At 40.0% G+C, this 14,539-nt stretch overlaps 1 protein-coding gene across 8 annotated transcripts in view; it reads left to right on the top strand.

Annotated features, from left to right (window-relative positions):
• The window catches only part of LOC113011062 (protein tyrosine phosphatase receptor type M), a 120,674-nt gene that overhangs the window by 33,252 nt on the left and 72,883 nt on the right, over nt 1–14,539 (top strand). For all 8 annotated transcript variants that reach the window (XM_026150435.1, XM_026150434.1, XM_026150433.1 and 5 more), the window contains exons 7-8: nt 9,094–9,402; nt 11,667–11,776. In XM_026150435.1, the coding sequence (XP_026006220.1) occupies nt 9,094–9,402; nt 11,667–11,776 (419 nt within the window). The remainder of the gene's footprint in view (nt 1–9,093; nt 9,403–11,666; nt 11,777–14,539) is intronic.

Here is a 14,539-nt window from a genome sequence, read left to right as displayed (position 1 = left end):
AATGCTGCCTCCTCAACCCGCCCACTGTTCAGTTAATATTTTACAGTAACGTATTTATTTATTCAAGCTATGAAAAACAGGACACACTGGATTCGGTGCAAGCATTTTATTCATTGTGATGTACCAACATTTTGAGCCATTCATTGCCGCTGTGTAACCCAAGTGTGCTTGAACTTTAGAAAATTGCCTAAATTACTCTTTCAGGATCTTCTTGTAAGGAGTAGAATTCATGGTTCCATAAAGTAACGGCAGGTCGTCCAGGTCCCGAAGCAGCAAACCAACCCCAGACCATCACACTACCACCACCATCTTCGAGTGTTGATATGTTCTTTTATGAAGTGCCATGTTGGTTTCATGCCAGGTGTAATGCGATGCAAACCCTCCAAAAGTTCAGCTTGTCTCGTTAGTCTACAGAATATTTTCTGAAAAGTCTTCATGATCATCAAGACATTTTTTTTTATTGTTTGGGGTTTTTTTTGGGGGGGGGGTTTTTTGTTTGTTTTTTGTTTTTTTACAAATGTGGGGCGACCCTTTGTGTTTCTTTTGGTCAGCAGTGATTTCCCCCAGGACCCCTCTGTTTTTGTTAAGGCTTTTTATTGTTGAATTGTGAACACTGACCTTAACTAATACAAGTGAGGCCGGCAGTTCTTTCGATGTTTTTTGGGGGTTCTTTTGTGACCTCGTGGATGGATTGTTGATTACTCTTCAAATAATTTTGGTAGGCCGGCCACTCACTGGGAAGGTTCACCACAGTTCCAAGTTTTCTTGATTTTCTTTTTTATTCTTTTTCTTTTCCTAGATAATAGCTCTCACTGTGGTTCACTGGAGTCCCAGGGCCTTTGTAATGGCTGTGTAACTCTTTCCAGACTCATAGTTAATGATAGATAGTTAGTCCAGACCGATAGATTCATTTCTCTTCTGTTCTTGAGTTTCTTTAGATCGTGACATGATCTGTTGCTTTTTGAGATTTTAGTCTACTTGACTTTGTCACTCAGGTTCTATTTAACTATTGATTCAACAGATCTGGCCATAACCAGGCCTCGGTGTGGCTAATGAAATTGAACTCAGCTTTCCAAAACTGTGATTAATCACACTTATCTATGATTTACCATGGGGGCAATTACCCTTTCACACAGGTCCAAGATAGTTTGGAAATAAAATAAATAAAACCATCATTGAAAAACTGCATTTTGTATTGACAAAGGTTATCTCTGAATAACATAGAATTTTGATAAATATACAGAAAACTAAGAAATCAGGATTATATTTTTTTCACAGCACCATCTATTTAAACGCCTTACGTTAAGATAAAGGTTAATATAAATTCAACTGAATGAACAAACCCTTCTCAGAAAAATGTTTGTAGTTTTCCAAATTAGAGGATATTATTGCTGTAGAGCTAAGCATGTTTTTTGTCATTTGCAGTCACACTTAACTGAATCGGTATACTATATTCTGCCTCGCCAATTCTTGTCTAACCAAACATTTTGTCAACAAAGGGAGAGTGATGATCTGTCAGATGTAACTGCTATTTTTCCCGTCAGAAGCTTTATGCATGTCTACAGGGCAATTTTCCTCGGTGAGATCTATCCCTTCATGATGGTTGCTTTTTAGCTAAGGTTGAGATTAAGCAGATTTGTCTCTCGCAGCCCGAAAGGAAAGGAATTGTTTGCCAGGCGTGTGTCTAATTAACACTATTGTTGCCTTGAGCCATGAATAGAAAGTCACTTCACCTTACTATCTCAGATAACACTGGTCCAGTTTGTCACCCACAATAGCGGCCAGTCATGTGACCTATAGGGTTTATATATTGCCTATTGCAAGGCGAATGAAAAGCCTTAGTTTGAGGCCCATTGAATTTGTGTCCTTTTGTCAGTCAGAGAAAACAGGGTAGATTGAGTTTGGGGTGTGCAGGAAGGTTATAGGAGGACCACAATAAAAGTCTTTTTATCACAGGCAGTTGGAAGTAGAATGGTGAATTGTGCTCTATGATATTGGTGCTGCAAAAGGTAAATTGTGTTCCTCTCAAGGACACATCTTCAAACAACTGCTGTGGGAAAGGAACGAGTGTGCGAAAGATTTGCATTTATAGCCAGTTCATTATTATTATTCTTATTGTTACCATTTCCCTCACCTTCATCACTCCATCCATCTATTCTCGACAGGGAAGAATTGAAAGTCCTGAGAACAGATGTGTATAAATGATACTGTGGTGATATCCACATAAACCCGGTCTCTTTCTAGTCCAGAGCTGCTTCTTCAGCTCCTCGTAAACAATTATCTTCGAGGTTGTTAGTAACCTCTACTCTTGAGCCTCAGGAGGATGATAAATAGCGGTAGTTTAGTCAGGCTCGGCAGGAAGATTTTACGTTTTTTTTTTTTTTTTTTTTTTCTCTCTGCGGTTTTTAAATTTGAACTGAAATGCTTCTCAAGGTCTTTAAATGTTTCTATTCTCCCTGATTAATTATTCATGATCTATCTGCTGTAATTTTTGTCACAGATTTTCTCCATCCTTTTGCTGAATTATAGATGTCCCATTCCCCTTCCTAGGCATCCAACAAGCACTCACTCAGTCTGGTTGTATAACTCTAACTCAAGAACATTTCTGCGTCTACTCCTCAACTAAAGGACATGAATGTCAGAAGGGTTGCGATTTATTCCCTCTATTCCCCCACCTAGATAGCTAGATCTTGGATCTCATATCTCCTAAGTGGGTGGCTCAGAAAACACAGCAACCATTTCACAAAGTCAAGCGCTTCACTTTGATTTACACTGTGGGTAACACCCTGAGTTGAATACGACACATGTGGGTTTTTAGCGACAAATGACAGTGGCACAAGGGCCATCTGGGTAGTACTGAAGTTGAAGAATCACCTTGGTAACCTCCCACTGCTCCTGTAGAGATTGCGTCCCCATTGGTAAATGAGGGCTTGTGTTCTTCCCATTTGTAAGCCCTATCCGCAGCCATTTTCCGAGGAACCTGAACACAAAAGACAAAGTCTGCTCTGACAGGAGAGATGGGTGTGTGGGCATGTATGTGTTAAGACGGATGAGGGAAGAGGGGGTCATTCTGCCTGTCACCCTGACCCCAATCACTGCACAGCATATTGGTGGAAACAAAATGAAAGATTGATTTAACCAGTTCCTCCTCAGCTGCCTCTGCTCGTTCCATCAACTGGCTGCCCATTTGTTTTCATCTGGTTTGTAGACTTGCACTTTATTTCACCTCATGACGCACACTTGCCAGGTTTGTTCTTTTAATTTACAGTCAATGTATAATAACTGCAGGCTTCATTTGAGCTTTTTGGGGGGTTTTAAACTACTGCACTGACCAAATGTTACAACACATGATGGTAGTAAATAACCTGTATTGATTCCATGGAAATACACTTTTTTTTTTTTCTTCCATTCATAAGATTTCTCTTGTCTGTTGATTTTGTGTATATAAAAATTGGCCTTTTTTGTTGTTATCATTGTTTGATTATTATTATTATTATTATTATTATAATATATAAAAGCATTTTCACAGACTTAGTCGTTGACTGCTTATTGGCTAAAGGTTTGCAAGTATGGTATACTTATGTTTTAAGTATAATTCTATAGTGTGAACTGGTATTATATTAAAATAGTGTTTATGAATTAAACTACATTAACAATAGTTGCATTGGCTTTTAATGTACTATGTTGTTTTTCCCCCCTGATATAAACCAGAACTGAGACTTGTATATCAATGCATGAACCTAAATGCGGCTTCAGAGGATTTTTATATCTGGAACAATTAAATGATATTCATCCCCACCCTCTGGCTTCCAGTCAGGTCGTGTAGAATATTGTATCTATTAAGTGTAGTAATAAACAGCTTTCCATTGTGTCAGACGACATATCTTCAGCATGTCAGCATAATCCAAAAACTGAATATTTAGTTTGATATTTCCACACAAAATCAGTATTTCTTAGTTTTCTTTTTTCAAGCCGTTGAGCTTATTGGCATTTTGAGGCCAGCATACAGTAGCGTGGTTGTTTACAAAAACAGGAAAGGACTAGATATGCCTTGACAGTCATGAATCTTGTCGTACATCATCTGTGTTGGTAGAGAATGTCTTACTTTCACCGTCCCCTTCTCTTTAGTTCTGTGAAAAGGAAAGCATTCGCCCATTCATCTCCACCCCTACAGCTTCAGGGGGTTCATCAGACAAGGTGGCAGCCTGGCCTGGTCCGGCGCCCGGGCTCATTCGGTGGTTTCAATTTGATCCAGAGCACTGTAGGCCCCTCCGCCCCTCACACTCGCCCATCATGGCAGTCTCATTTATCACTGGGCCTATAAAGAAGGACTTGATAGAGTGAGGAGCGACCACCACCATTCAATAAATCCTTGTGATTATCCACGCCTCCAAGGTGTCTGAGCTGTGTGTGTGTGTGTGTGTGTGTGTGTGTCCTGAGCATGTAAGCATTTGTCTCTGACTAATGCTTGTATTGGATCACAAGATGTCCATGTACAGTGCCTTTTAAAGTGCCATTAGTTATAATATGTGTACACACGTCAGTTCTGAGGCCTAATTTTACTTGTTGCATTTGATGGCAACAAAGACCTTGACATTTCCACCCCTTCTCTGTCTTAGCTTGCTTTCTCCAGTCCCCTCACCCACCTATCTACCCACACACCGACTCCCTCCATCTCTTCCCACACGCATGCACATACACACACAGAGTCAAACAGTCGTTCTGTTCCTCCAGAGGATTGCATAGAGAAGCACTCTAGGAGGGTGATGGAGCTTTGATTGCCGGTTATCAAAAGCTATCATTACTGCTTGCTTCTGTCGGATATGAAAATGATTTCCTAAGTGTAAAACCCATGTCATTACCTCAATGGTCATAGTGCTATCAGTGAGATGTAATAGAAAGAGGCAAACAAATGTGCTTGTTTCCCAGCCCACCCAGCTCAAACACAACAGAAAGAATAACAAATCAAAATGGAGAGAGATAAGTGACGGCAATACCAGGCCTGACTGCCTAGAACGGAACACGGGATTTAATCTTACCGTCATCAAGTTGTTTTGGTACCGTCTCCAACAGCTGTACTTTCTTGTGACAAGCTCCGGTTGACATGCTCCGCGAAGGAATCAGACCATCTACGGGCCATCCTGTGAAAGTCAAAGCACTCCCCTCCTCTTCCTCAGCCTGATGAGACGGTGAACAGGCAAGTGAGCCACATTGACTTGCTGGGGGTTTCTAATCACTGGGGAAACAGGCTTTTCTCTCCCCCCCCCCCCCCCCCCCCTTCTGGGTCTGTTTGCTGAGCAGGTAGATGGAAGTCTAAGCCAGCATCAGGCTTTTCTTCTCTTAATCGATGTGGATCTGATAAAGATCCCGGCTTTCCGAATGGCTCGTATGCTGCGAAGCCTGAGGAAAATCTGATAAGTAAATCGCTCTTCTGTACATATAGCCAGAAAGATGCTGAGAAACCAGACGTGTGCTGCTGTGCACGCATATGGAAACTCTTTTACACTCATAAGATGGTAAGCACACAAGAGTACACACATGGTCCCCTTTATACAGCCACACACGCCCGCACACACACATTCATCTAGTAGTAAAGTGGCTGTGCTCCAGACATGCCCAATTTGTTTCCTTTCATCCAGGACTAATGTCTTGCTCTTCCCAGGGGCTAAGTGCACCATTTGAAGCCCCCTCTAGGACAGCCAGTTGCAACATGCGGTTATTTGTTGTTGTTGTTGTTGTTTTTATAATTTTTTTTTTATTTAATGTTTGGCAAAATCATGTTATCGCATGAGCTGCAGTAGCATGTACGCAGGGCCCAATCAAATTAGCAAGACGCAATAATGTGCTGATAATTTCTAAAAACATTATTTAAATGTCAGACTGTAATGACAAAAAAATCACTAATAGTTCTATGTAAATGTCAAGTTCAAATTATTCAATTACATCGGTGAGTGTGGGGCAGGTGATAATTTGTCCACCGCTTGGAATACCAATCTGGCTCTCACTGGAGCTCATTCTGAGTGCCCTGGCATAAGATAGACCTCAGTAATTTCCTGCTCCAAGGGATGCTTTCATAGCCATTATTATAACTGTATTCCACTAGAAATATCTGCCATACTGGAGAGATATTGGAGTCATATTTTTAGTACTTTCACCCCAATGTCGCCCTGAGACTGTGATAGCTTGAGAGCATTGTGGGGAGGAAAAAAATGGTATGGATTTTCAGAGCTAGCCCTATTATTCCTTGTTGTTGTTTCTGTTTGTGCTCTTGATACTGAGCCTCTTACTGTTCAGTCAATAAAACTAAACTTGCAGCCACAGTAAACTGGGGTAATAGGCTCATCTCATCAGTTGTCATTCACGGGCCTGTGGGCCCATTTGAGAATGGCTGCATGGTCTTCATCTATTCATGAAGGGACTTATAAAGGATATCAGCCATTCAGCCTGACCTGTTCATTTCAGATTAAGTGAGGGAGGAGGATGCACAGCGTTTTTTTTTTTCCTTTTCCTCTTTCTTCAAAGTCATCCATGACCGGGCTCTAAAACGGATAAGGCACCTTGTTGTTCATGCAAGCAATGAAGTCATTCTGAATCATGGGTTACAAGTTCTGCCACAGATCCTCTCGTTTTACTGCCTCCCTCAGACAGCTGGCATTTGCACTACAGGGAGCCAGTGGGGCAACAAACAATTAGCCTTTTCTCTACAAAACACCAGGCAGAGGCTATAGAATAATTATAAAAGCTGCTTCCAAACGGCCGATGTTCTTTTGTGTATCTTTCCTGCGACTTGTACACCCAAAAATAAAAAGAATACGTCTAATAATCCTACCCCCAGTAAAACAAATAGACACAAATAAATTAATGTCCCTTCTTCGTGGGGCTACGGCTGTTTCTCAGCACAGTTATATTTTCCACAAGTGCTTCCCATCCTGGCAGCTCTCCATTGGCCCGAATTAGGGTGCAGTGGACATTATCTATGATGTTCCACAAAGATGGGAGTGTGACATTCTCCTTGAACGCTCCAGAAATGAGACTAACTCTCAGTCGCTTGTGCGCGTCTGTTTGAGATTCACACTTTGGTGCATTTGTAACTCTGAGAGCATCTGGTTTAATTTGATTTCTGTGCCTGGCCACCCTGCAATTCTCTGTGCTTTTAGTGTAACCGTTGCCTACAGAGTGCGGCCAACAGATAGTTCCGCAAATAAAGGGGTTTAAACTTCTATTTTCTGGATGGCTCTCCCAACACTGCAATCGAGTGAAGAAGCCTATTTCTCATTGCCAGTTGCTCCCAGTTTTTCCTTAGAATCTTTTTTTTTTTTTTTTTTTTTTTGTCTGTCTGTTTGTTTGTTTTTGGAGGGTGTGATTACATTTTCTTAAGTGTCACACCACTTTTTATATTATTACTGCATTTTAGTGGCAGAGTAAGACATTCGCTGCAGAGTAAAATTCAGGCTAAGAAATGATAAAACACAAGTAAACCAACACCAGATAGCTCTATATTCTCTCAACTGCTTGTTAAGTCACGATTAAAGCTGTTGGATACGTGTGCTGAATGAGGAATTTTAGTGGAATGTTTACTTTTATTTGAACTATAGTAGCAAATCCGTCTTGAATATATCATAGATGCCATTTTTTTCCCTTTTGGAAGGAGATTATGCCTTTTTGTGAGGCATCACATTTGTAGCCTTTTGTATTTCATGTACTATATACTGCACATTGACATCCCTTTCCCAATCTGCCTTCAACTGCTCTTCCTCTGTCTCCTTCAGGCTCTTCTAATGCTATTTCATCCTGTCTGTAAAAGTGCAGGAGAAATCACATCCGTTGTTTCTCCTCGTGAAATCGGCAGGCGTTCGATCTTTCATTCATCAAGGAGCCCTTTTTCCACTTGTACAGGCCCGAGTTTTCACATGTCATGACCTAATTTTTTTTGAAACCGTTCATTTCTACCTTGTAGATTTTCTATAGCACTACTCAAACTCCTGCAAGATCATTTGAAAGGATTCTCGATAAACCTTGAACATTTTATCGCAGTAGTAATACGCTGGATAGCGGAAGATAACAAAAAGAAACGTCTGTGATCATAATGCCAACAGTGTTTGTTGGTTTCTTGCTTGTTTGTTCTGTCTTTCATACAATCTGTAAAAATGAACACCGTGCTCTAGCCTGAGTCCAGTCTCCCTTCACACATCTCTAGAATGTTAAACATGGCTGCCGTGGCCGCCTCTGAATTGCTGGACTGTGTCTCCTGGGGAACGGGGAAATTGAGCTCTGGCTCTTCCTAATAGGTGGTAAAGTGTTAAGTTCCAGAGAAATGGACTGCGAATTTAACCTGGAATGGAAATTGATCCCATTACCTTGTGCTTGGGCTGCTTTCCTCCCGTAGGAAAGGAGGGAGAGAGGGAGTGCAAGAGGGGAAAATAGGTGGGGAAAGGAGAAAGAGAGAGAAGGAAGGAGAGAGAAAATGGATAAAGTGGAAGAGAAAAGGCAAGGAGACAGTGTATGTGATTAGAGGTGATAGGATAGCGGTGGGGGTTGTGTCCTGCCTGGATTGACAGGTTGGCTGACTCTGTATCAGTGTGGTGCTAATAGCTGACCGCCACTGGGCGAGATGGAAAATAGAGTAGAAAAGGCGGAGGACAAGGCAGAAGAAGCAGAGGAATGGCACGCTCTGAAGGGATGTTACACCACCTGCTGAGGGTTTCCAGTGACAGACCTGTGGTGTCTTGGTGCCTTTAGTTGCTGTGAGCCCAAGTTAGCAACGGTAATGGGATTTGGCAATGCTCAGTATCAGTCTGTGCCTTTGAAATTTTAAAATATTTTCTGGAAATATGAACTACAAACAGAAAAAAGTAGTATTTTAATATGAATGAAAGTGTTATGAAAAATCGACTACTGGATTTATTTATTTATTTATTTATTTATTTTTTTTTTTTTTTTTTTTGGCCCAAAGGAAAAGGAGCTTTCTCTAACCCACGTAAACCTCAGTAATTTTGATTTTATTGCATCTGGCCTGAAACACCTGGCATTTAATATGACCCAATTGATTATCTTTATGTAAGTTCACACTTCCTTCTCTTTCGATTTCGCCAGAGCCTATGCACGGCCCACGGAGGCTGGAAGTGGTGGACATCCAGTCCAAACAGGTTACAGTGCGCTGGGAACCTCTGGGCTATAACGTGACCCGCTGCCACAGCTATAACCTTACCGTCCAGTACCGGTACAGAGTAGCCGGCAAGGAGGAGACGCGTGAGGAAGTGTGTTATGACACTCAGAGTCGCGATCCTCAGCACACTATCCACAATCTCTCTCCATTCACCAACCTCAGCGTCAAGCTAGTGCTGCGCAACCCGGAGGGTGTCAAGGAGAGCACAGAGCTGGAGGTTCAGACCGATGAGGATGGTAAGTAACATCAATAGTCCATTTTTTTTTTCTTAGCTCAACTAGAAAGCCTTACAGGGCAGGAAAAAATAGTTTTACTTTTAGATGATATTTGCATTCTAAAACTCACTGAAACCCAGACATTGCAGACATTTCTGTGTTTGTCAATGTCTATTCCAAAATGAAAGTTGTGGAAATTATGCCGACATCAGTTCAAGATACTTCAACATCATCTAGACATATTTAATTTACTTTTTAACTTCAGAGAGACAAATATTTTCTATTAATGCTTAATAATTTATAATAAAACGAAATGCAGTTTCAACATTCTCAACAGTGGAGGAAAAAAATAACCGTGCACCTCAATCCTGACTCATACTTGTGAGTTCAAGCTTCCCCATTTCTTATCCTACTGAGCTAAACACCAGTTCCATCACTGGATTTGTGATACTGACATTGGGGGTAGAGACGTGGCATTTGTTACAGTCCGATGTGTTAAATTCACTATGCAACAAATGAGACAAAATTTAGTTGCTCATAGGCCACAACAAAGAATGGAGACATGCCAGCGACTGAACAGGGATTACCAGGGGTTTATTATAATAATCATGATTTGTGTAAGTCCATGTCAGTGGTGTAAAGTGGTGCATGTAACAGTAACTCAAAAGAAGAGATGAAGCAAGGCCTCAGAAGGTGTGGTTTAAATAGCCCTGCAGAACACTGGCCAGTTTTTCTGTCATCAAATCACATCACAGAGAGACCACAAAGCACACAGGAAACCTCACACTGGGGTCACCTTGGGTCGTAACAGTGTGTATAAATGTAAATAGCTTAAAAGTCTTATTTTCTTAAGAAATAGGCTCTAAGATTAGTAGGCTGTGTATGTGGAGATGTTGTGTCGCCACCTGTTCACAGACATGTACTATATTAGATGTCATTGTTTCAAAAAAAACAACCCCCCCAAAGACTTGCATTTAATTTCTTCTTTCAATAATCTGATCTTTACTTCTCAAAATGATGGATCTGACTGAATTTACTACTGGATTCTACTGTAGAAAATTCAGTCAGTGTATATGTATGTATATGGCACGCTAACACACTTTCTCTTAACATTTAATAAAAGAAAATGTGTCTTCAACAGCTGAACAACTTGCTTTTGTTATTACAGTTTTGATGTTTCAATCTTTAGGATGTGTAGGTTCTCATCCGATTCACAGCCACAAACAAAGTCTGGGATATTCCAAATATTTTTCAGGAGAGCACAGAAGTCAGACAGTAAGCCTCTGTGTCGGATAGTTGTTTCACCTCCTTGAAAGATGAAAGATCTTCTCTGTTGCCTCAGCAGACACAGGAAATGAACTCTACAGAAGTCTCAAGGAACCCCGGCCGCCAGATAACAGGCTCAGCTGTAGAAAAGAGTCATGTCTGGCTCAGATATCTCTGGTTGGAAACTTGAAAGTGGCAACTGTTTCTCAGTATCTGACTGATATGTGTTTCTGTATGTGTATCTGTGTGCTTAGGGTCCCATGGGAGAAAGTGTACAGGCAGGGTGTAGCTCTAGTTGTGTTCAAGATAAATCTTTAAACCAAAAAAAAAAGTACATCTCCACATCAGTCTCTTTCGCTTAAAGAATGAAAGCAATTCACATGAGGGGTTAAAGGACTAGATCTCTTTGGCAGTATCTCAGTACAAGTAAACATTGCAGAAAGATTAAGATTCCTGCTGTTCCTATGGGTTTACAACTTCATCTTTTCTATCCATTTCTATCTGTAAGAAAGTGTTCAGGTTTGCTGTAAAACATGTATAACAGTGTCTTGAGTAACACTGACTTCAAATAATCTTGCAAATTCCAGTTTAAAAAATTGCATTTGACGTTGGCTTTCTCACATTTTTAGCGTGCATCCTTGAAAAGCCTTTTTTGGTATGCACATTAGTTTAAGGTGCTTTGCTTAGTAAATCATAGTGGAAAGGGCTACAGCTGCTTTCATCAACTTTTATTGGCAATAATTTAACTTAAGAAAGGTGAAAAGTGTCAAATATGTGGCAAGAAAATCCTTCTGAGAAAACTTTTTAGAAACTTGTTTGTCCTTGAAGATTTCAACTCAGTTTTTGGAAAGCAGTCAATCAATTTCAGTATTTTAAAAAAATAAATTAAAAAACAGGTCAGTTAAAAGCTAATCCGTAGAATAAGGTAAAAAACAATTAAAAGAATAATTGAAAAACAAAACTAAAGTAAACTACTGCTTAATTCGGTAGTTATTACCACATGTACGCATTTCCCACAGTGCCTGGGGCGGTTCCTCTGGAGTCCATTCAGGGCAGTGCCTACGAGGAGAAGATCATCCTGAAGTGGAGAGAACCGGCGCAGACTTACGGGATCATCACTCAGTATGAGGTACTAACACAGTCGCTAGCAACGTGCTTAAGAAACTATCCACGCTTTCGAACAGTAAACAGACTCCTTCGATTTAGCTCATGGCTTTTTTGCCTTTTGCCTTGAACACATTTAATTATTATTATTATTATTATTACTATTGTTATTATTATTAGACCACACCTAATGTAGGTTTATGCCAAGGACGCCTTAAATGAACAATATTGCTATTTACCTGAATCATTTTTAAAATTGATTTAGGCAAATTATTTAATGTAAATGTATTTTAATGGAAAAACCTAACTGTTCTCCATGAATTTTCAAATTTACTGTTTCACACAAGTGGAAAAACCAGTAAAGCACATTATAAATTTTTGATTAAGATGTCAAATTGTTGTTTTCAGTTGCATTTCAATTGTTTACTTGCTTACCTGAACAGACAATTTTGTTTCAGTGGTAGAACATTACGCTCGATTAATTTCTGAAGTCCAGTGTGCCGGCTCAAACACGGCTGTAAAAACACGGAGTCAGTTAGTAATGGTGTAATTTTTAGTTTTAGGATTCATAATATTTATTCTCTTGTTTTTATGACGGGTGGTCTAATAAATTTGTTAAGCACTGCAAAGTTTAATGTTTTCAAATCATGCGAATTAACTCCAGCCCTACTGATACAATGGGGAAGAAAATAATGTATTCATTGGATTAACATAATAATAATTAACATTATAATATTAGTGTTCACTGATGTTCTCTTTGTTAAGCTTTCGCCCCGAGGATGGATTTTTATAACTTTGATTATCCCTTGTCCTTTGCCTGAGCAAAAGATATTAGTTTAAAATTTTTGTTGTCCAATTGGCTGCCTAGTTTTACGAATTAGTGCTAATGATGATTCGTGGCAGCCTCGAGTATAGAGTGCTTTGTGTTTTGCACCAGTCGGGTACTGGTAAATGTCAAATATCAGTAAGTCAGCGTTGTTATTGTGAGTGTCTTATTCTGATGATGTTAGCACTGATGTGCTTTGGTTCAGCCTCACAAAGCTGCTATTTACGCATTAAACTATTAGTCTTTTTATGCTCTTAATTAATACAGAATCATCACAATTGGCTCTTTCAGTACCTACTTAATGTGAACTTATGCCTCGGTAATCTACTTGATGTTTCAGGTCTGTGTTTTGAGGTCATTAAAGTGCAATCATCTTGACTATGCACTGCAGTAAAACAGGTTATAATTAGATCAACCATATTAGCTCTTAGTTATAGCCTACTTGTGGAGCAGGTTAAACCCAAAGCACTATGGAAGATTTACTTTGTTCAGAGTTTTCATAATAATCTTGCTTTAAACAGGCTTTTTTAAATGTAGCGCAGTCCAAATGTGGTCAACTGTACATCTAAACTGCAAGCTTCTATCATCTTCTGTTCTTTAACACATGAATGACCTCTACTAAAGAATTTTAGATTCATGAACAACCCACATGCATCACAAATCAGCTCTGAGTTGTTGTTGACATTAGACTCCACCGAGCTCCTGTATGCGCTGTCCAGGAGCTTCATAGTCTTGAATAATACAGTCTCCAGACACACTCACACTATATGTACGCATTGATCTTAACCAGCTTAAGGTGGAAGTAATCATCCAGCCTTTCCCACAGATTGATCTTTCTCTGTTGATTTTCCTTCCTGTCCTCGCTTGCACACACTTGGTATTTTGACTAGGTTATCGAGCATCGACAGAAACGTTCCTCACTCACGGAAAGCCGATTGAATAATCCAAATAGAGTTGCTGCATATGTTGCTCCATTTATTGCCATACAATAAGACGACTGAAATGTAAAATACATTTCCCCTCAACAGCACAGGGACATCTGAATCAAAGCGGAGAGATCTAAAGTGAGAAGCATAACAAGACCTTGTTTATTCAAGTGTGTTTAGTGGAGTGTTATGTCTCGCACACGGCTGCATGGCACTAAGAGATGTCAGCTGAGAGCAGGAAAACAATGTCCATAGAAATGGTGGGTTTCCAGTACACTTAATTGCCTTTAGAGCATCATGTTTTAGTTGTTTATCTTTTTAAAAATTTCATAATACAGGTAAAAGCATTTAGAGCCAATAGCACGGCTGCAACGCCACTTTGTCAGGTTCTCATTTATATTGAGGCGAATGCATTTCAGTTTATGAACCCACTCCATCAATTACATGCTGCAGCTATTATTTCTGTCTTTAAAGCCTTAACAGCATTGTAATGTGCCTAGTAAAAGGAAAGCAATAAGTCACTGACATCCTGCCATTTCCAGGTTTTAATATACATTAAAGCATTATAGATTTTCTAACCTCACCTTGAATCACTTTTATCAGCTTTTATTTTAGAAGAAAATGGAATTTAATGTAATTTTCGACATAGATCACCAAATCTTGGGGCTTTTAACTTGGTATTGGTCGTGAAATATTGTAGAGAGCAGCCACATGATGTAGTTTGAGCAAAGTACTTGGTGACAGTGGGGAGGAAAACCTCCCATTTAATAGTTAGAAAGCTGCAGTAGAGCCAGGCTCAGGGAGCATGACCATCTGACTCAACTAAATGTCAGATAGTCATGTTCCTCTCTCCTCTTATTCAACTTGTTAAAATAAGAGGAGAGATGAAGGGGGAAAAACGTTAAGCACTGAAAAACAGACTTTATGCACTGTTCAGGTTGGGGAGTAACCACAGATTAGAAACACGGTGCTGATGAGGCAGAAATGTGTGCAGAACGGAGAAATGGAGGAAGCAGAAAGGAAGAGGTACAAACTG

Source organism: Astatotilapia calliptera, chromosome 18 (genome assembly GCF_900246225.1).
Source record: "Astatotilapia calliptera chromosome 18, fAstCal1.2, whole genome shotgun sequence".
Taxonomy (NCBI): domain Eukaryota; kingdom Metazoa; phylum Chordata; class Actinopteri; order Cichliformes; family Cichlidae; genus Astatotilapia; species Astatotilapia calliptera.
The sequence above is the reverse complement of the archived record's forward strand: the minus strand, read 5'-3'. Positions and strand labels throughout refer to the sequence as shown.